Source organism: Sitophilus oryzae, unplaced genomic scaffold (genome assembly GCF_002938485.1).
Source record: "Sitophilus oryzae breed Bouriz unplaced genomic scaffold, Soryzae_2.0 scaffold_1614_pilon_pilon, whole genome shotgun sequence".
NCBI lineage: Eukaryota > Metazoa > Arthropoda > Insecta > Coleoptera > Curculionidae > Sitophilus > Sitophilus oryzae.
Genome location: NW_022146297.1, coordinates 1,213,921 through 1,237,699, shown reverse-complemented (window position 1 = coordinate 1,237,699; position 23,779 = coordinate 1,213,921). Strand labels below are relative to the sequence as shown.

The 23,779-nt window shown below is 30.9% G+C and overlaps 2 protein-coding genes and 2 long non-coding RNA genes across 9 annotated transcripts; 3 read left to right on the top strand and 1 right to left on the bottom strand.

Moving 5' to 3' along the window:
- Window positions 1–481: 481 nt before the first annotated feature.
- On the top strand, window positions 482–5,833 carry LOC115880102. 5 transcript variants are annotated; one of them, XR_004049807.1, is made up of 8 exons: window positions 482–574; window positions 1,747–1,948; window positions 2,019–2,145; window positions 2,208–2,320; window positions 3,515–3,598; window positions 4,412–4,615; window positions 5,134–5,536; window positions 5,816–5,833. It is a non-coding gene; the product is annotated as an uncharacterized LOC115880102 (long non-coding RNA). The 5 variants fall into 5 exon arrangements; XR_004049806.1 differs by lacking the exon at window positions 5,816–5,833 and adding an exon at window positions 5,604–5,620; XR_004049810.1 differs by lacking the exons at window positions 5,134–5,536; window positions 5,816–5,833 and having other exon boundaries at window positions 2,031–2,145; window positions 4,412–4,480.
- Window positions 5,834–6,441: 608 nt separating this feature from the next.
- Window positions 6,442–7,790, bottom strand: LOC115880104. Of its 2 annotated transcripts, XR_004049812.1 has the most exons (3): window positions 7,172–7,789; window positions 6,982–7,089; window positions 6,442–6,541 (listed from the first exon to the last, which is right to left on the bottom strand). It is a non-coding gene; the product is annotated as an uncharacterized LOC115880104 (long non-coding RNA). The 2 variants fall into 2 exon arrangements; XR_004049811.1 differs by lacking the exon at window positions 6,442–6,541 and having other exon boundaries at window positions 6,841–7,089; window positions 7,172–7,790.
- Window positions 7,791–16,974: 9,184 nt separating this feature from the next.
- On the top strand, window positions 16,975–17,585 carry LOC115880081. Its single transcript, XM_030897212.1, has 2 exons — window positions 16,975–16,983; window positions 17,094–17,585. Exons 1-2 carry the CDS (start codon window positions 16,975–16,977, stop codon window positions 17,583–17,585), a joined length of 501 nt encoding a protein of 166 aa, XP_030753072.1.
- Window positions 17,586–19,833: 2,248 nt separating this feature from the next.
- On the top strand, window positions 19,834–20,463 carry LOC115880080. The gene has a single exon (XM_030897211.1). The coding sequence runs from the start codon at window positions 19,834–19,836 to the stop codon at window positions 20,461–20,463; it is 630 nt and encodes a 209-aa protein (XP_030753071.1).
- The last annotated feature ends 3,316 nt before the right edge of the window (window positions 20,464–23,779 follow it).

The window sequence follows — 23,779 nt, the reverse complement described above, 5'->3', positions numbered from 1 at the left end:
CTAAATAAAAGGAGACGAAACAATTTACATTTTACCGCGATCACGAACCGTGTTGCACAAAAATCGATGATGCCAATTTTAAGTGACCGGTGGTAGATTTCGGCTGATTACGGTTTGAGTTCTAAATGCTATTGTCATTACAAGGTCATTAGACTAAATATTTGTGTAGATATATAATTTTAATTATAATACATTAATTATACTAGGATTATACCTTTGAAATTATTATTAGTTTTCTAATTAAATTATATTAAAATTACGATTAAAAATATATTAGGAAATTACTAAGACAATCCGGCATCGCTACGGATTAATTTTTTACTACGAATTGTCGGAATCTGTAGAAATTACGCTGACATTTGACGTATTCATTCAACTTTTGTCCAACGGAGCATTGTTGCGAGTTTTCTGCGACCGTTGGAAGTGTTTGTGGATTTCGGACAACTTTCGAATAATTATTAGTGTTTATTGCAAAGAGAAACTATTTAAAGTAGTTTTTAACTATCTACAATGGTTCGCCAGTGCATAGTTTGTGAAAGGTGGACTATTCTAACTCCTGATTGATATTTGGACGGTAAGTGTTATTACATTTTTTTACCTTTTAGCAATGCCTTTACAGTAGCGTATCTAAGTACTTTTAGTTATAAGTAGATTATTACAAAATACGTATATTTTCATATTTGCTGGCGTTTTTGATTGTGAAATTAGACTTATCTGTAGTATCGTATCACCGACTTATCCTCAGTTAGACCTCAGGCAAAACCTTGGCAAAACCGATCTACGTTTTAAGTCAATTATTTTAAGTATTTGTCCATTTCTGCTGTTACAGTTGGTGGTAAAAAAATGCTCACGGGTAATACTGACTGTTCTCAACTTAACATTTAAAAACCTTTTTTATATTATATATCTAAGTACCAACTAACATTCGAAACCGCTATAAATATCTTAAAAATTGTGTATGTTATGGCTAATATCTGCTGAAATAAGCTGTTGCTGTTATAGGTAGGTAGTTAATACCTGAAATTTGAACACGATTTGAACATCAAAATTATTCAGTTATATTCTATATTAACTATGTACCTATATATATGCTAAATTAGTATGACAAAGTTAGCTAATGTTCAATTAAAGACATTTAATTTTTGTAATTACTTCAGACTTTGGCTAGATAATTTCCACATTTCTCCCCCAATGTTGAAAGAAAACTGTTTTTGCAATCTAAATATTAATATTATTGAACTCTAGTTAACATTAGCAGGTTTTAGATATTAACCGTAACACATATGATTGATCTATTTATTTATTATAAAAAATTCTATAAGTAATTACATAATAGGTAAGGTTTAGATATAGGTATTCAAAATTCAAATTAAAAAAGTTAATAAAATAAATAAAATTATAATGATGCTTCAGTACTTAAAAAATATGCACTGTTTTGAATGATAATGATAAGCCTTACTTATGATAATTCTTTACTCTTTCATTTATGATATTTTTTTTTTTTTTAGTTTTGTAACCCTTTACACTTTTACCCACACTTACCTATACACCCACACACACACAATTCACAGACGAGTACATATCTGGTGTTTTAAATAGAGGAAAATAAACCTTGGAAAATTTTTCCTTTAGGTTAATTTTTCCTTTTTTTTACCGCATATTTTTATTATTTTACATATATTATTAAATAGATTTATAATACTTAATATGTATGTGTTGCATATTTAACCAATAGTACTTTTGTAGCGTTCCTATAAATACTGAACTTAGACAATGATCGATTTCACTCTTGAATTTGAAAAATCAAACTAACGTGTGTCCAAATTTGTTCTGATGATTTTGATAAGAGCAATATTATGATCGCCGAATTAACTGATCGAAGGCAAATAAGACCAAATTCTGAGCCTCAAATAGATAGTACCATTTTTGTTGGGGCTTTATCATACAGGTAAAAAGCAGTCAAATACATTTTAACAGTTAATAAATAAGTATTGTACTAATATTAGTATTTACTCTAGGTTTTCTTCTAGTTTGTACCGCCACCCAAAAAATGTTTTAGGAAAATGAACCTCCAGACCAGCTGAGGGACTAGAGAAGGTCCCTACCTAGTCCCGCGTTTGGCAGTTTGGCTGGCCCCTCAAATTTGTAAGAACATTGATACATTTTATACATGTATTTTAATATTGATAATTAATTAAAATTCACAGGATTTTGCCTAAAATCATACAAGATAAACTAGCCCTTCTCAAGAAGCCCTACCCTCAAAACAACAGAAACGGCATTGGAAAAAGAAGTTGGAATTAACCAGTATGTGCTCTTTGTAAGTGTATTCTGGATGTTTGACTGACAAGGCTTAAAAGCTCTTGTATTTTTAACAGAATGGGAATATAGCTGTATTCATAACAAAGTAATATATATAATAATATAATAATAATATAAAATGGCTAATGTTTATCTGTGTCGTCTCTACTGAAGTAACGACTTGCTCTAGAAAGTTGCTTTTTTTTACTAAAAGATAGCTAATTGGCTCTTCTAAAAACTGTCATCACCGGATTTTTTGTTTTTCATTTAATTAAAAAAAAATAAAAAGTATTTTTTTTTCCTGATGTTGTGGCGGATGCGCCAGGCTTCAACTAGTATGTAATATATTTTAAATGAAATACTCTCATTATAACTATTATTGTCAAGTAGTGTACTGTGCCTTATTGAATACAGGTGTACACCCTCTTGCGAAGTATTTACTTTTAACATACAGGGTGTCACAATAGTAAGTTTAATTTTGACATATCCAGGTATTTCTTTAAAAAAATAGAGACGCATGAAATTTCGTAGACACAATTTTTGCGGTAAAAATCTAAATACATTCTTAATCATACTTTTGACGTAACTATAGTAGACGGGATACTTTGACACATTGAGCTTTTTCAAAATAACATTTTTTCTGCTTTTGTTTGCCGTCTTAATTATTTAAAAATTGACATCTCTATCTTTCTTGCAGAAAAGGGGACATTTTTTTTATGTCATTAAAGGCAGTAATAGATTTCAAGGAAGCTGTTATAATATCTAATAGAACAATATAGCGTAACTATAACATTACTAATATCACTTTGTATCTTATTAATTAAGCACTTTATGGGTTTTACTTCCCTATCTTAATTTTTATTATAAAATACGAGACTTGTTGCTTCTCATTGTCAAGCTTTATCGGTCGAATATCCAGAAACCCTGTATAATTAACATAGCTATCTTTTATTTTTATATGTTTTGTCAAGGATATGTTATTTGGAATTATCTTCCACATTATAAGATCATAAACTACATAATTTTGCCATAGTGTTGGTTTTGTTTACATATATTTTCTATGAGTGAGCTTTTGTTTTGCACTAGGAAACATTCTCGCTTAATGATAAATTTAATACTATAGAAGGAAATTATTAGTATTTAGGAAAAAATTAAAAACGAAAATAGGTTTTATTGAAAAATTAATTATTAATGTTTTTTTGTTTGTTTACAGCATAGTAAGACAATCCTCATCTTCTGATCTCTCAATAGTTGGATATTTATTATCTCAAGAAAGTCGTCAAAGTATCAGAAAAAGGTAAAAATTACCTCTACATTATATACAAGGTGGTGCCTCTCCTACGACGCGGAGGCTCCAAAGAGAACGGTGGTTTTTATCGTTAATGTAATTTTGGGAGCATATGTAGGATAATGGAAAGCATTTTATAGAAATATCAAGAGTTCTGCGCGGTGTCCCCAAAGTTATGCATCAAAGTTTTTTTTTTTGTAATGGAACACCTATATATTAATTGATTTTCGGATTCTAGGAAAGAAATAAAAGTGAGTTTCGTTAAAGAAGCATATGTCTAAAATGTAAGGCTTGTCATATTTCACATTTGGTGAAAATAATGAATAAACTTTAAATTTCAATAACAGCTACCTAGATGGAAATTTACTCATTGTATATTTAACCAAATTAAAATTTGACCTTAAGCATTCTATTAATTGATGAATGCACACTGCAATTAAAAGATCGGAATAGTATTCTGGGTGTTCAAATAAAAGGGAACTTGCTGTGTTCATTTCAAATAAAAGGGAATAAAATTACATTTTAGTCCAATAATGAAATTCACCTTTATTTTTCTCATAGAATCCGAAAATCAAATAATATATAAGGTGTCCCATTCCAAAAAACAAAACTTTGTTGTGTAACTTTTTTGGCGACACCCTGTAGAACTCCATATTTTAAAAAAACACATATTTTATCACATTTATATGTTTAAATGCTCTAAATTAACCTACATATACTCCCAAAATTTAATTTCAATACAAACTCTTTCTCCTTGGTAGCATTTAAGAGGCGCCACCCTGTATCTTAAGTAAAATTGTGCATAAGTTATTTTAATTTCAGAAAGAAGTATGTTAATGAGGCATTATAATGATATTATGTAGAAATTTAAGTCTTGTAAAAATTTGGAAACAAAGAAAATGAAAAATACATACTTTACAAATAGGTCTTAGAAGATTGAAAAATAAAATAATATCAATGCATCAGTTAATTGATTACTTAAAAGAAAAATCTTTGATAAGTGAATCAACTGAATTGACCATTCAGGTATGAATATAGGTATGCAGGGTGACATTTTAAAAACATAATGGTTATAAGTCAAAGGTTATATGTGAGGATCCAAAAAAATATAAAAATCAAGTAAAAATCGCTAAAAGCAATTTCTAATAATTGAAGCTGTATCTCTTACTGTTTCTGAGATCCCAGTGCTTGTAATTATTATCTTGGACACACTATTTTATGTATATATTTGAGTGGCGGGCGGAGGGGAACTATAATAATGTAAAGTTATCGGCCATTTAATAATTTAGTCCTACAGCCATTATGTCAAAATCTGTCCCCAAGATTCATTAACAAGTTTTAAATTTAGTTCTGGTCTAATTTTGTGAATGATACACTAATCCATATGACAGTGGCATAAATACGATTAATGGAAGGTTCTAATTTCCATGACAAGGCCAGGTCTAAATTTTAAAACCCTTTAGTGAATTTGGTTGTGTCTAAAAAAGACTAATAATAATATTATAGAGATATAACATTAATAGAGATAATATATGTTTTTTTAGGTTTCCTTAGCTGAACCAGTACAAAGTATTTTTGAAAGAATGTTAAAAGGACCTGCCACACAAAAATCCAATCTTCTGCTACTATCCTTTGCTTTAACATTGTCATTTTATTCGCCGAAAACATAGAATTTTATAAGGGATACATAAACTGGCCCAGAGTTTTCTTAGGAGGCCTCTAAATTCCATTTAGTTTTCAACAATATTTTTGATATTTTTAACTCTCAGAATGGATTTACAAAATATTCATATAAAAAAATTATCAAAAATATAAGAACAACATACTTTTTAATAATTTTGAAATAATTAAATTGTATATTGGACTTACTTTAAAAGAAAGGTCAACCATAGTCACAAAGAAAAACAGGATTTTTGGGCTTTCTAATTTGTATGGAAAGCTTACAACGTATGTATAAATAATACTATGTAAAAGAAAATCAATTATTGAAATATATTTTGACTAACTGGTGGAGGTCCACGTATACAAAAAAGCAAAAAAACGGAAGATAATAATATATTCAATTAATGTAAAATGAGAGAAAGAGCATTGTGGGATTAAAAACATGATGGTGATAGATTGTCTAAAACTAATAGAATTACTGGTATTGTAAGTACTAACCTTTCATTGTGTTTTTGAATTTTTATTACTTTGAAGAGAATTCAATATATTTAGATATTTTTTCAGTCTCAAAACAAAACTGATGGTTACAAAGAAACAGAAGAGAAAGGGATGATACTAATTTACTAGACAAAAGGCTGTTCTTTTGTAATATGGAGATGGGCAAAATTCAAAGTAGTAGTATTCAAAACAGAGAAGAACATAAGCTAAAGAAAAAAAGGGTTGTTAGACATTGAATAAAAAAAGAACAGTAAAGTTCTCAAAGAGAACTTATTTAATAATTTTAATTAGTGTTTATATTGTCATGTAAAAAATGTAATATATGTTATTTCTGAAAAAAAGACATTTAATAATGATATTTTATAGAAATTAATACTCAAGAGATTTAATAACAACATAAAAACATGTTTAGAATAAGTTAAAAAAATATTGCCCTAATCTTTCAAACTAATTTATTATTTCTCTTCTTATTAATTTGGTCCATATTTATTTCATCTAACGGCGGCAGCTCTTGTTCAGGCATCATTCTGGCTGTATTGTGTAGCGCATTGAAACAAAAATCTAAAAAATTTAAGTACATACATTAAATTTTTTTAAATTTTGTTCTATAATTAAACAGATAATATTTTTCTTAACTCACTGTTGTGCAATAATAATGACATTGTGTTTTGTAATTTTGGTCTTATACCATAAAACACATATTGAAAGTGGCGTTTCCATATAACGATAATTCTGAAACATTTCTTCAGCTCTATTTCTGCATATATCCCCTCAATGCATATGCAATCTCACCTTATAACAGATAATAAAATAATTTAATATAGAGTATATGAACCCTTTGAATATTTTCACATTTAATTTTAAAAATTTCTTTCAATTCATCTTATTCGTAAAATATTTAAAATTGAATACCTACTCAAATATTTAAGGAATATATTTTATATAAATGATCTAACAGTAAGTAAATATACGGACCACTAACCAAGCAGAGTTTAATTTGAAAAGTCACCAGTCTCCAAGCTTGGGTCCTTAATTTCCAAAAATGGTGGCTTCATGCACAGACCCATGCCAACAAGCAATCAAGTCTATAGTTTTAAGACTAGCATTTCCAGTAATTTAAATGTTGGGGAAAATAATGCTTTTCTATTTCTAAATACCTCTCCATCAATACCCCTGTAAAGTATAAGAAACCTTGTGCTGATAAATATTGAAGAAAATATATAGGTACTTACCAGGTGAATGTTTTCTTACATTGTGTTCCATCAACTATCCCTATAATCCCAGGAAACCCAAATATACTATAAAATTGTTGTTGATTTAAGGCAGTTATGCTGTTGTTTCTGGAAATAGTAAAGAACAATGATTCAAAGTATAAATATAATTAATTTATCTTACATTAGATTTACTAGCATTCCAACTTACCTCTCATTTTGATATTCTAGATTTTGTTCAATTAAACCGAGGATATATATTACAGTGTCGTTTAAAAGTCTCTGTGTTTTCAATGAATATACCTACTGATCGACGTCTAGGATATCAAAAGTAATCATCGAACTTACGTAGAGGTATCATAATACACTTTTTAGCTTTCTCAAAGGAATAACAATAATTCTTCCTCGTAAAACAATTTTTTTGTGTCTAAGATAGGTTAAGTGGCCACTAGCCTGGAAATTTGACCGCTTAATTTAAATATAAATTCAAGTTAGATTAAGGCATAGTGCAAGAAAATAAGCTAAACATAATGTTAAGTTTTGCTTAAAAAACTTGGTGCAAACGCCACTACATTGTATATTATCGATATTACTACGTATATTACAAATTAAAATTTAAATTAAAATACACAAAATAACTATTTTAAAATTTTTGATAAAAAAACACCACACCACCGTCACGCCACTGATGGAGTAAAATGACAGAAAGACAGACGAAACTCAACCGTGTTGTCATATTTATGTACCCATCTCTTTTTAACTCTCATAAAAGTGCCAAACCATGTATGATTCTAAAAAATTGAGTTTTATGAATGGAGTGTTCTGTCTACCTATATTTAGATGTCTTTGGTCATTTCCAAGCCAATGGACGCCGTTTTTTTTTTGCGATTATACGGTATTTTGTTTGGTAATTTCTAATGACAAGTTGTATTATAGAGGGTGGGGCTTAAATAAAATAAGCGCAAATATTTTCAGGGCTGGTAGATCTCGATAAAAGAAACATAATATTTTCTCTTTACCGTTTTTCAAATAACTCCAAAATAACCGAATTTTTTTACTTTGAAAATTTCCGAAAAAAATATTAATTTTTTGCTTAAATTTTGAGTACCACTGGCTTTTTTGGGATGATTAACCTTGTTTTGTACGATAACAGGTAATAAAGAAACTATATTATTATAGGAAATCACATTGACATTAGAAGTTATTTTCAAAGACAAAGCGCGCTTGATCACAACATTTTTATCATATGAGATATATTATTCCGTGGTCTGTCCAATGATTGGATAACTGACAGTAACAGTTGTCTTTGTCATTTTAATTTTAGTTTATAGATAATAGTATATGGTTTTATTAGGAGTAAAAATGATACTTTTTGTGGCGAGGCTGTTCGTTTGGACATACAGGCGAGGCACAAAATGTCATTTTAACTCCGAATAGAACATGCTATTTTTTTAAGCGTCACAAATAATTTTTTAAACAAATTTAAACGTTCCAATTAATATAAAAATATTTACAAGTAATACCTTGGACCTTGTATAGATACAGGGTGAGTCAAATTGGACGCTTTTAAAGGGAAACACCCTTTTCTATAGGAGATAGATGAAAACTAATATCGGTGTCTGGAGCTCAATTTTCATCAAAAACATGATGGTGAAAACCGCACATCGATATCGATCTGTTATCGTTTCGGAGTTACGGGGTGTTCTTCAAAAATATGCATTTTTAACAAATCGCTGTAACTTTTTTGGTATAGAAAATTTTGTATTTCTATGAAAATATTTCCAAAGCACCTTTTTACGTAGAATTTAATGGTTTAAGTATAATTTTTTTAAAATTAATAATTTAAGAGTTATCAACAGAAAAATTGACTTTTTATTTGGGACACCCTGTATATTTTGGATTAACTGAAAAGAAATTAAAATTACCTTTCCAAAAATATTGAACACTTGATATTTTGTTATATTTCCCTTCGAAATACAGGATTTTTAAAAGTTCGCCATTTTTAACTAGTAGGCTTTGGACTCCTTATTGATATGCCCCTAATGGAACTCAAAAACATATTTTTCCAGCAAGACGAGGCACCGCCTCAGTACGCTGAAGTTATCAGCAAATCTTTGCAGCAAATTTCAAGAATAATTTAACAGTAACCAAGATCACAGCCGTTGGCCGTCGAGGCCGCCGAACTATGGATATATTTGCGGAAGAATAAAAGTTCTTATTTTTAAATTGCCCGTATAATCTAGACAAGAATTATATATAATTAGTAGTTATGAGAGGGTATCTTTTACCCCCACTGAGTTAATGAATTCTGCGAGAAATGTTCATAAACGGCCCCGTCTGTCCTTAACAGAAGACTGTTGATATGTCGAACACCTGTAGCAAAATCTCATGTCTTGGTTTGCTATTTATTTTTATTGTTATTAGATATAGTTTAAATGTTTTGATGTTTGTTAAATATAGTTTAAATTGTTATAAAATTCTGCATCTCTTATAGCAAATATTATTTTCGTTTTAATTGATGCTCACAGCTAGATTTTTTTTGTATAACAGCCTGCGCCGTTCAAAGCGTACTTTGCGTAAAGGCGAATTTTTATAAACTCGATATCTCAAAGAGGAATCTTGCAAAAGATCAAGTATGCTATATTTTTGGAAAGGTAATTTTAAATTCTTTTCAATGAATTAAAAATATACGGGGTGTCCCATATAAAAAATCAAATTTTCTCTTGATAATTCTTAAATTATTAATTTTAAAAAAGGTATACTTAAACCATTAAATTCTACGTAAAAAGGTGCTTTGGAAATGTTTTCATAAAAATACAAAATTTTCCATAGAAAAAAAGTTACAGCGATTTGTTAAAAATGCATATTTTTGAAAAACACCCCGTAACTCCGTAACGGTAACAGATATCGATTTGCGGTTTTCACCATCATGTGTTCGACAAAAATTGAGCTCCAGACACCGATATTAGTTTTCGTCTATATCCTATAGAAAAGGGTGTTTCCCTTTAAAAGCGTCCAATTTGACCCACCCTGTACATATATCAACAACCTATGGTTATGCTCGTTGAATTTGACGCTTTATGTCAGTTTAATAATATATTTTCGTACTTTTATGCCTAGGTATTAAAATTACTTTTTTATATTGTCAATCACGTCGCAAAAACTAATACTTCTGTGACGTTTGAACAAAATTGTATTTTGTGTTATTTTTTGATATTTTGATGTTTTTTGTCGAAATCTTCCATGACTTATTGCACAGAGTAGTGATTATAATAGAATCTTTTTTGGGGGGATATATCTAAAGTTGTAAAGTCATTGTCATTAAATCTACTAATAAAATATTATAATATTAGATTATTAATTGATTAGAAAAATACTAATTAAAAAAATAATTATAACTCTCAAGCTTATTAAAATTATTCTCAGACTTGATCTAAAGTGATATAACAAATTTCTTATCTTGATATTAAATAAAACCCTGGGAAATGCAAAAAAAATAAACGCCATTTTTTATATTAAATTGTTTTCAAGGCTAAACTAATAACGTTTTCCGTATGTTTCTATACATATGTTATAAATAAAATAGAATATTTAATAATTACGGAGTAAAATTCTAACTGTTCATTATTAACGCACCAACACAAATCTCGTATGTTTTCAATTTTCATATATATATATATATATATATATATATATATATATATATATATATATATATATATATATATATATATATATATATATATATATATATATATATATATATATCAATTCATAATTAAATAATAATATTCAATTGTAACTTTTTGTAAATTAGATAATCACTATTATAGGATTTCGTAGATCAGAGACAATGACCTGGTAGAGTAATTGTATTTTTAAAATAACGACAGAGCAAAAATTGGGGGCACATACATTTAATTTCCTAAATTTTTTTTAATTATTTTAGTGTCAATTTACATGTGCCTATATTTAAAAATTGCCATACTCTATGAATACATAAACGATCAATGACTACTGAACTATGTTTTGAGCCAATCACAAGATCAAGGATCAAAAGTTGATATGGGCCAATTTCTTAATTTTAGAATTTTACAATATTATAGTACGGTTCATACCAAATAAACTTTTAGTCACGTGATTAAACTTGACCAGCACAGCGTTGCCCACTTTTATATATTTTCTTTTAATCAAAATATTTTTGGAAACAAAAATAAATTAATTATAAATATATAAACAGTTATTATTTACATACAACAAAACTCACCTTCTTAACAGCAATTAAGGGACATAAAGGGCCATTATCCCGCTTCCCTGTTCAAATTATTCTAATAAAGTTGCGATGAGTTTTGTACGGCTATTAAGCTAACTTGTACACTTTGCACTAAAAGGGATTCTAAATAGAACAATGTTCGACTGCAAGGTCTGTTAGTAAACATTTTCAAGCTTAAAGTATCACAACACTGTTTATTTAACCCAAAAACTCGTAATACAAAACTAAAGTGTTAAAACGAATGACAATGCCAGGAAATAAATAAATAAATGCGACAACTTGACATTTTTTACCATAAAATAATTAACTAGAAAGAAGTGTCAACTCTGTGTTAAATCGTGGAGACACGATACGCCACCGAAAGCCTTCGTTGTCGTCTGGAGAACTAATTTTCAATTGACAGTTTGACATGATGGCTTCATTTTTATTTCCGTTTCCGGTTATTCAATGGCGGGCACCTCTTTCAGTTTAAATGTATTTTGTACTCTTTCTTGTCATAAATAAAACAAAATAAAAATTTATTCAAACATATTTATTTGAAATGTGAGACAACGTGACTAAATAAATATAAAAAATAAAGAATTGAATGATTTCTATATCAATTACTTAATTATATGCAGTTTTAACGTAAATTAGTAAGGTATAAGCATGACTTACAGTAATTTGTAAATAAATACACATATTCACAGCCTTCAGAAACAGAAAGCGGGGGCAGGAACATGAAAACGGGAGCCTTATACCATAACAAACCAAACCTGAAAACAGAAAAACACATTTTTTATACTAAAATTAACAATGTAAAAATATCAATATAGGTATAAAATATAAATATACTAATTAAAAAGCTCCATTATTCCCAAAGAGACCTGGTTTATGAATCCAAAAGAAGTAAAAGAGACTTTTAATCGGATAACAATCAGATTGTATCAGACAGATTTATTGTATTATTGACAATAAATCTTTTTATACTGGAGAAAACTAATATTGGCTATAGTTAAAAATGATCTTACCTTGCTGTAAATTGTTTCCATTTTCAATAAAATCGCCGATCATAAACATATAACAAAATTTTCTTGCATCTAAAAAACATGGAAATAGTGTTTATTTACTACCTATTCTTAATATATATGGGACATACCTAGTACTGCAGAAACGTCTTTTTCTCCAGGATTTTTCATGTAATATATATTTTATATACTTTATTACCTTTATATTTATAAATTTCAGGCGAAATATCAAATTGAATTTACAAAACAAAACTAAACGGAGAGAATTAAAATGGCGTCGAAATTTGTTCGATTTGTTCTAGAACAAATCTGTCAATTCTAAACTGTGAAGTATGCTGTGAAGTTAGATAATAGTTAGACAGAAACATTGTTGTCCTTGTCTAGGCGGCCATACTTGTCGTCAGGAGATGACAGGAATGACACTAATGACTGTTTCCAATTTTCCTATTTCACTGTCACCCCCCTGTTTTTTACAGCAGAGCTATCACCTGAATCCCCAGCGGGAAATTTAAATTCCGGTTGGTAAACCCGGCGCTGAATATGTCCATGGTTGGCAACAATGAATTTAAAAACTGCGCCGTCGATTACTTAACTAAAAGTTTAATTGATATGAAATACAGGGTTGTTCACCACATACGACACGGAGTATTGTAGCTAAAGCGGCCCTCACACGATCAATAATATTGTCAATATTTTGGATTATTGACAATATTATTGAGCGTTTGAGCGTACATATTGAAGTACTTTCAATATATTGATGGATTTTCGGGACCCTGAAAATACTCGACAATATTAAAGGCGGAGCTAGTCGTATTGACAATATATTGATCATTAGGTCGCATGATTGACAAGATTTGACTAGTTTATTGGTAACCAGGGCGAAAGACGGAACATCGCCGTCGTTGTTTTCACCAGTTTTGGATCGCAATCATCAGCCTCCTGTTTATTAACGTACTCTAGAAGATTTAGTTGACCAAACCTTTTTCTTTTTGATATCTATTTTTTTATCCAACGCCTTTTTATAAATTTTTTTCTCGATTTTTTCTCACTTACAAATGCCAAAATGATGGCAATACACGCTTTTATTATCTTTTATTTTTTGATATAGTGTATAATTCACACTTTATATCTGCACAAAACTTAATATTGATATATGTATTGACCACCTTTCAAATGTTGATAAAACATTGACGTAAGGCCACCTTTCAAATATTGATAAAACATTGACAATAAAAAATATTGGCAATATTATTGATCGTGTGAGGGCCGCTTAAATGATTAGATTTTTACAAATTGTAAGTTTTGGGTTCGTTGAAGGACTATTAGAGCTACAATTTAAAAATATTTTTACAAGATACAGAGTGTCCCAAATAAATAAAAAATATCAAAGTTGTATTTTTTTAAACGGAACACCCAGTATATTATTACATTTTTAGTTTCTACGATTAAAATAAAGGTAAATTTGATTAAGGTTTATTACACTTAAACCTTACCGTTTTTGAAATATTTTCAATTTTGTGAAAATGCAGTAAAAATTTTATGTCTTCATTTCTCCAAGGGTATCAAAGTTTTTAATACTAATTATTTACTGAAGTCTATTTATTGATCAGTTATTGTGTTGCAATAACAAAAATAATACTACCTCATACAGAGTGTTTAAAAATTTATTTTAAATTATATCTAGCTATAAACGGCAATATCTTGTTTAATTTAAATGGAACGCCCTGTATATTTTAGGAGAATCAGATGCACAATTTAAGTGTCTATCAAATTGTATTATACCACATTTTATCTATCCCTTCAAGTTTTCGTAGAAAATGCATTTTCTTATAATTTAGACCTCATTTATCAATATACCCATGGAATATTGACATTTTAGATTGTTTTTAAAGTAACAAATGTATAAAATGTAATATATCGTTTTTAGTAAAATGATAATATTACTAGCCCATTTGTATGCAAAAAGAAAACTATTTAAATCTTTATAAAATAGTATACCATTAATTAAATATACCACCATTATTTCCGCCCAAATACTAATTGTTGGATTCTATCCCTTCCTCCCATCCTTTACCCGAAAAACCTTAGTGGGTACGTAGCCGTAGTCGAGGACGGAGAGAGACAAGATCGGCCGAGTACACAGTGTACACCTCCAAGCGCGCGCTATCCTCAAGTGTTTTGTTCAAGCAAAAAATCAACAGGTACGAGTCCAGAACGGGAATAAAGGTGAGTGCCCACAGTCCTGATACATTAACTCACCTTAATGAACTGGAGCCCCTTAATTCTCGCCCGTAACATTGGTCCTTCCGCCGCAGATCCCTTTCTGAGACTACGTACATATTTTTACTTATACTCAATTAAATTGATTATCATAATTAATTTCTCAAAATTATCTAAATATCATTAATATTTTTTGTAATATATTATTTTAAATATATTCAATAAAATAAATTCTCGAACAAAATCTATATTTATCTTTCTCTTTAACGCAGTAAAAAGGTAGTACATTTTTGTCACTGGTTCCACTGGCCAGGAATTTGCCACCGACCGATCGATTTTTAAATTGCCGTACCGGTGTTAAAGCGATATCTAGCGCTGTTTCGCGATACTGGTCCGGATATTTTTTTCACGCTCAAATTTATCGATACGCATTTAGTCTCAACTCTACTCTGTTCTCTCTCTAATAATAATTTAATTTTTTAATTAATAAATAATAATTATTATTATAATATATAATTAATTTTAATTAAAAAAATAATAATTCTCTCTCTCTCTCTCTCTCACACACACACACATACACTCTCTCAGTGAATTATTCTATTTCTCTCTTACTCTCTTAGTTAATTACTCTCTCTCGCTCTCTCTCTCTCTCAGTTAATTATTATATTCTATAATATTTTATTTTCTCAAAAATATAATAATTATTTTCTCATATAATATTCTATTGTAGAATATATCTTTCTCTCTCTCTCTCTCTCCCTCTCTCTCTCTCTCAGTTAATTACTATATTCTATAATATTTTATTTTCTCACCTTATAAAGTAAAAATATAATAATTATTTTCTCATATAGTATTCTATTGTAGAATATATCATTCTCTCTCTCTCTCTCTCAGTTAATTATTATATTCTATAATATTTTATTTTCTCACCTTATAAGGTAAAAATATAATAATTATTTTCTCATATAATATTTTATTGTAGAATATATCATTCTCTCTCTCTCTCTCTCAGTTAATTATTATATTCTATATTTTATTTTCTCACATTATAGCATTCCATTTCTCTCTTACGCTCTAATTAATTATTATACTATTTTCAAGCTATGTCTGCAGACGCTCGCAAATTAAAAACTCTTATAGCTCAACGCTCTGTAGAACTTACTAAAATTAAAGAACTTAAAAAATCCGCTGATCAAGCTCTTGAAGATCCGAATTTTCACCCCTAACTTTAGATGTAGAGCAAAACACTTAGAAGATATTTATAAAAACTTTTGATAAGATTCATAATAATATAATTTTATTAGTTTCCGCACAGGATAATGGCGATATTGATCCTCATGTCAAAATTCAAACTGAATTTAATGATTATTATTTTCACATTGAAGCATTATTCACAAATTTATTTCCGCAAACGAAATCGGAGCTGGATACTACACAATTACAAAACACTACTGCTCAATGTTCGGTAAAACTTCCTAAAATTGAGGTACCCCATTTTGATGGTGAATTTAAACATTGGCAAACATTCATCGATATGTTTGATTCTCTTATACACTGTAACTCATCTCTTAGTGATATATCGAAATACAACTAGTGAGTTTCTTACGAGGTCCTCCTTTAGCTTTGGTATCTAGTACTCCACTTGCCAATCAAAATTATAATATAGCATTTCAAGCCTTAAAAATAAATACGATAAGAAACGTTTGATTGCAAAAGCTCACTGGCAGGCTCTAGAAAATATTAAGCCCATCTCTAACGAAAATAATCACGAAGCTCTAAGAAATATGATTGATATTTATACTCGTAATATTACAATTTTAAATAACTTGGGCTTTCCCACCGAGAGCTGGAGTTTTGTACTTTTTAATATGATTTATGATAGACTTCCAGAAATTTTGCAAACTAATTTTGAACTGGAATGTGGCTCTGTTTTATCACAAGATATGCTATACCTCAAATCATACGATACACTCATTGAATTTTTAGAAAAACAATGTTCAGCTAAAGATACAATCTCTCTAACTAAATCGTTTTCTCATTTTAATAAAAATAGTAATTATGACAAAACCAAAACTAAGTATTCTCAAAAAGGTTATAAAAATAAACCTACCTCTTCCTTTGTTGTCAACACTCAGTTGAAACAAAATTTAACTTGTCAAGTTTGTAACAAGGATCATTTTATTTATAACTGTCCAGATTTTATTGCTTTTACTCCAAAACAGAGATATGATTTAATTAAATCCCGAAGTTGGTGCTCAAACTGCCTCGGCACTAGACATTCTTCTAAGAGTTGTATTTCTCGTTCCTCATGCCGAACTTGTGGCAAAAAACATCATTCGCTTTTACATTTCGAAGGTCAAATAACAACTCCTGTAAACGTTCCTCCATCCACTTCATCGCAAACTCTTCCAGTTCTGCAAGCAAGCAGCTCTATCTCAGAAGTTGTATCTACAAATTTATTTGCAAAACATAAGAATAAAGCTCTTCTTTCTACAGCATTAATCAATGTTCAAGATGCGTGGGGTAATTTTCATGTAATACGCGCTGTAATTGACAGTGGAAGTGAAAGTCACTTTATTTCAAAATCTTGTTTTAATAAATTAGGTTTATCTAAATTTTTCCTCCCCATCCAGTTGTGTGGCATCGGGAAAAATATTTCCAAAGGTTCTCATGGTGTTAGATGCAACATTAAACCTATTGGAAAGTCTGATCCGGTCTACTCCTTGGAGTTTATCATATTAAATGAAATTAGTGATAATTTACCGATTAATTCTCTTCCCGTTGAACAGTTCTCAAAGTTTTCTCAATTGCCCTTAGCTGATCCCAACTTTCACCTCTCTAAACCCGTAGATATACTTTTGGGTGCAGATATTTATGGTTTCTTGATAACAGGAAACAAACTCCTCTCAGATCCAGATCAACCCGTCGCTTTAGAAACTATATTTGGATGGATAATTACAGGAAGAGTTAAAACATCTAGTGTTTCGCTCTCTGTAAACTCATACTTTCTTACCTCTTATGCTTCCTTGGATCAATCACTTCAAAGATTCTGGGAGTTAGAGGACGTTCCACAATCCTCGACGCTTTCTTCAGATGAAAAGCTTGCCGAAGAACACTTTTTGTAAAACATTTTCACGCACTCTTTCTGGACGTTATAAAGTATCTTTACCATTTAAAACTTTGGAACCGATCTTTGAAGGTTCTAGAGATGTCGCCCCTTCGTAGATTTTTCTCGCTCGAAAAACGATTGCTTCGAAACCCCCAATTGTATTCTCAATATTCTAATTACATGCGTGAATATTTAGATTCTCAATATATGATTGCCGTGCAAAATCCTTCTTCTCCCAACGCTCATTCTTATTATCTGCCGCATCATTGCGTAATCCGACCAGATAGTCTCAACGACCAAACTTAGAGTTGTTTTGATGCTTCCGCCCGAGATTACACAAATAAATCTTTGAATGACACTCTCTTAACTGGGCCAAAATTACAGTCAGATATTTTATCTATTTTACTTCGATTTAGATCGCATTTGATTGTATTTGCTAGCGATATTAAACAAATGTTTTGTCAAATTCTTGTTAATGAAAATCATACTGAATACCTCAAAATTTTATGGCGATTTAACGCTAATGAGCCCATTCAAGAATACAAACTTACTCGCGTTACTTTTGGTTTAAGCTGTAGCCCATTTTAGCCATTCGAGTTATAAAACAAATTGCTTTAGAAAATTTAGTAAAATATCCCGAAGCATCAAAGATTTTAGATATGGATACGTATGTCGATGATATTATATCTGGTTGCGATTCTCTTTCTCTTGCTATAAAAATTCAACGCGATCTCATTTCTATACTGGAACACAGCGGTTTTGAACTTAGAAAATGGACTTCGAATAGCTCAGATTTTCTTTCTCAGTTATCTCCAAATGAATGCAAAAATGGATTCTTCTCTCTTTAAATATAAATTCTCTTTCTTCCTCTAAAGTTCTAGGACTAAACTGGAATCCCTCTACAGATGAATTTTTCTTTGATTCACCAGCGTTGTCCTTGACAAACAAAATCTGTAACAAACGCAATATTCTTTCACAACTCGCAAGCATATTCGATCCCTGTGGCATGTTGGTTCCTCTCACTCTTCACCTAAATCTGATTATACAAGATTTGTGGAAGTTAGGTATAAATTGGGATGATCCTGCTCCCAATAACATTGCTACTTCTTGGTATCAACTCGTTCAAGAATTACCTTGTATTTTCTCTCTCAAAGTTCCTCGATATTTTCTCACTCTCAAATATTTATCCCTGGAAGTACATGGTTTTTGTGCGATGCTAGTGAAAAAAGGCTATTGTGCAGTAATTTATTTTAGGATAATTCTTCCAGATAACTCTGTAAAACAAATTTTGTCTGCGCTAAAGGCAAAGTAGCTCCACTCAAAAAAATCTCAATTCCAAGACTGGAACTCTGTGCAGCCTTACTTCTGACCAGGTTAATTGATTTCGTTAGAACTTCTCTTTCTAATAAACTTATTAATGTTAGTACGATTGCATGGTCCGACTCGATGGTTGTTTTGCATTGGCTTAAAAGTGAACCATATAAGTGGAACACCTTTGTAAGCAATCGAGTTTCCCAAATTCAAGAGAAATTACCTCCTTCTTGTTGGCGTCATGTAGTCTCCAAAGACAACCCCCTGATCCAGGTTCTCGTGGTCTTCAACCTAGCGAGTTACTCGACAATGCCTTATGGTGGGCGGGACCTCCATGGCTAAGCCAACCGGAATCTTATTGGCCGCAATCAATCTTTACTTTCCCTGAAATTGAAGAAGAACAACGAAAAGTTATATTGACATGTACTTCACAGCCCTCATTGTTTGATACTCTCTTTGAAAAGTTCTCTTCTTTCTCTAAAATTATAAATATTGTCACGTTTTGCAGACGCTTTCTCTATAATACTCGACATTCTAAATCTCGTAAAACCTCTCCTCTCTCGAAATTTGAAATAAATGAAACTCTAGAATGTATTATTAAATGTGTTCAATCACAATATTATGCTAGGGAAATTCTCTTAATAAATAATTGCAAATCTCTACCTAAATACTTAAGAAAATTGACCCCCTTTATCGACACCAATGGAATTCTTAGAGTTGGTGGTCGCTTGCGCAATGCTTCTCTAAATTTCTCTCAAAAACATCCCGCACTCTTACCCAATAATCATAAATTTACTACTCTACTCATAGAATATACTCATAAACTCTATTTGCATCCCGGTCCCCAAACTCTTCACTATATTCTCGCTCAACAATACTGGATTGTTTCTGCTAGAAAAACAATTCGTAGTGTTCTCTTTAAATGTCCTCAATGCTTTCGCGCTAATCCAGTAATGCCTCAGCCTCCTATTATGGGAGATATTCCTGCTGTAAGACTTTCTCAAGTAAAACCTTTCTCTGAAGTTGGATGCGACTATGGTGGTCCATTCTCTTTATTAAGATATCGTGCACGAGGTGCTAAGTCCTGTAAAGCCTATATTTGCTTATTTGTGTGCATGGCCACGAAAGCTTTGCACTTAGAACTGGTTTCCGACCTTTCCTCCGAGACTTTTCTGGGTGCACTGCGTCGATTCATTTCTCGTAGAGGTCGCTGCAATCATATTTATTCCGATTGTGGAACGAACTTTGTCGGAGCTTCTAGAGAACTGATTAATATGCTAAAATCCGCCGCTGAGCAAGAACAAATTTCCTGGCACTTCAATCCTCCAAGCGCGCCTCATTTTGGTGGCCTGTGGGAAGCAGGAATAAAGTCTGTAAAAACTCACATTAAAAGGGTCATTGGTGATCAATTGCTCACGTATGAGGAATTTTATACGCTACTGGTTCAAATAGAAGCAGTGCTTAATTCTCGTCCATTGTGTCCACAAAGCTCTGATCCTAATGATTTGTCAGTTCTTACTCCAGGACATTTTTTAACCCTAGAGCCGTTAAACGCCCCTCCGGAAGATATCTTTCCGGGATAAAATTAAATCATCTCTCTCGCTGGCAGTTGATATCACGCTTGCACCAAAGCTTTTGGAGCCGATGGTCTAAAGAATACCTTCAAACACTTTTACAAAGAGCTAAATGGAATGACTCTACTATTCCAATAGAAATAAACTCGGTTGTTTTAATAAAGGATGATAATCTTATTCCGCTCAAATGGAGCATTGGAAGAGTCTTAGAGATTCACCCGGGCCATGATCGTGTTACCCGCGTGGTTACTTTAAAAACAGCAAAAGGCATTCTTAAAAAGACCAGTGACAAAGATATGCCCACTGCCTTACTGCAAATCTCATAATTAAAATTTACTCTAAAAAAAAAAAACATAATCGCAAAAAAAAACATAATCGCAAAAAAAACATAATCTCATTATAAACATAATTAACATCTCTTATTTAATTACTTTTCTCTACTCTATAACAAATGTAAACTCTCTTAATATTTAATTAAATTACACTCATGCATTAACCCCAATAATGCATTTTTCTAAATTCCTCTAAATTTAACTTCATAAATTTCACTCTTACTTTCTTTTAAACATAACGCATTTTACACTTTTTTTATTTTTTACTTTACTATTCTCAAACGAAAATGGAAAATATTTCATTTTGGTGGGCGGTATGTTGGATTCTATCCCTTCCTCCCATCCTTTACCCGAAAAACCTTAGTGGGTACGTAGCCGTAGTCGAGGACGGAGAGAGACAAGATCGGCCGAGTACACAGTGTACACCTCCAAGCGCGCGCTATCCTCAAGTGTTTTGTTCAAGCAAAAAATCAACAGGTACGAGTCCAGAACGGGAATAAAGGTGAGTGCCCACAGTCCTGATACATTAACTCACCTTAATGAACTGAGCCCCTTAATTCTCGCCCGTAACACTAATTAATTACATACTTAATTATGTTCGTTAATAAATTATTCTAAATAAATGTGGATTTGAATCAGAAATCAATAAAATAATAAGTTATGAAAATGAATGTCTCTGTTGTTATAAATAAGCATTTGTCAAAAAATGAAATATCATTTTCAAGGTGTTACTTTTTACCACACTCTCTAATACACATACAAAATTCAGTTTTTTACTATATTTGGAGCAATTATTATTAACAACGCAAACAGTCAATTAATGTAGTTTGAATACTGGAATCATATTAATTGGTCCTCAAATGGATTAACAAATATTTAAACAGTTTTTTTATATTTTAATGAAATACACAAACTATTTCGATAATATTAGTATCCGTACTCTTTAAAAATTTGGTACATCTTTAAAAATAATCTAAAATGTCAGTATTCCATGGGTATATTGATAAATGAGTTCTAAATTACAAGAAAATGTATTTTCTACGAAAACTTGAAAAGATAGATAAAAAATGGTATAATACAATTCGATAGACAATTAAATTATGCATCTGATTCTCGCAAAATATACAGGGTGTTCCATTTAAATTAAACAAGTTATTGCCGTTTAAAGCTAGTAATTATTTAAAATAAAATTTTAGACACTCTGTATAAGGTAGTATAATTTTTATTATTGCAACACAATAACTGACCAACAAATAAACTTCAGGAAATTTTTAGTGTTAAAAACTTTTGATACCCTTGGAGAAATGAAGCCTTAAAATTTTGACTGCAATTTCACAAAATTGAAAATATTTCAAAAACGGTAAGGTTTAAGTGTAATAAACCTTTACCAAATTTACCTTTATTTTAATCGTAGAAACTAAAAATGTAATAATATACATGGTGTTCCTTTTAAAAAAATACAACTTGTAAAAATATTTTTAAATTGTAGCTCTAATAGTCCTTCAACGAACACAAAACTTACAATTTGTAAAAATCTAATCGTTCAGCTACAATACTCCGTGTCGTATGTGGTGAACAACCCTGTATATTCATATAATTTCAATAAAGAGATCATATTACATCATCTCTACAAATCCTACATTCTTATTCTTAAAATCACAGTTAATAGATTAAAGTCTGCAAACAAGACATTCAAAGCTCTATTTTATTTCAATTGTCTTACATTTAATAACGTGGCGGTACAAATATAGAGCTAGTCCAGAGTTTGTGTAGCTTCGTGTTCAGTTTTACTGTGCCCATAAATTTTATAGGATATTTTTCAAAGTTGAACCAGTGCGTTGGATTCGTTCGAAAACCAGACACATTTAAGTTGCAGTAGAGATGTGCATTCAAATATCGATATGTCATATAAAAAATCCGTATTTTAATACCTATATTGAATTTGAATAATTATCCATCTAAGATTGAAATATAAAAATGTAACGTTTAAGTTGGAGTCAATTTGGAACTATTTTTTGATTTCTATATACACACATGGCCAAAATTATTGCATATAACGATATTTTTATTTAATTTTGGACCTAATATGATTCTTTTTATATATTTGGACATATTGGCTTACTACACGACTAACTAATATAAAATTAAAAATTTAAGTGCAACTAGGCTGTTATAATTTTATTTCATAATCAGTGAAAATCAACAAAAACAAATTTTATTTCAAACAGATTGAAAACAATTTTAATTATTTCTCGCAACTAATAGTCTGTATTGCCTCCTCGAGCCTCAATGCAAGCTCTGAGACGACGTGGCATGCTCTCAATTAAGTTGTCCAGGAGATGTTGAGGAATGGTTTCCCATGTTTCGCGCGCAGTAATTTTCAATTCATTTAAGGGACGGGGGGATCATTTCTTTTGGCAATATGGCATTTTAGCATGTCCCAAACATGCTCGATCACATTCATATCTGGAGACATCGGTGGCCACCACAGTTTTCTTATACCCTCTTCCTCACAAAATTCGCGAACCGTTAAAGTGCGATGGAGAGGAGCATTATCGTCCATGTAAACAAATTCATCCTCCACTGTCCCTCGAAATGGACGCACAATAGGCTCTAAAACGTCTCTAAGATATGAGGCACCTGTCATTGTGCCATCAATAAAAACAAGTGGAGTTCGAGCTCCGTGCATTATACCTGCCCATACCATAATGCTTTCCCTTTGAAACGGGACACAGGGTTGAATTGCATGCAAGCGTGCTCGTCTTCCAGATGCTCTCCAGACCAAGGCCTATTCTTGATTCATCACTAAACATGCAATTCCAATTAGGTCCATTTGGTCTCATCTCCTCAACCCATTGTAGTCGCGTAATTTTGCGCTGTAAATTAAGCTTCGGAACACGTAGAGATCTCCTTAAATGTAATCCTCTGTCATGGAGTCTTCTTGCTATATGGTCTTTCTTGAAACATTTACTCATTCAAGGCGAGCTAACTCA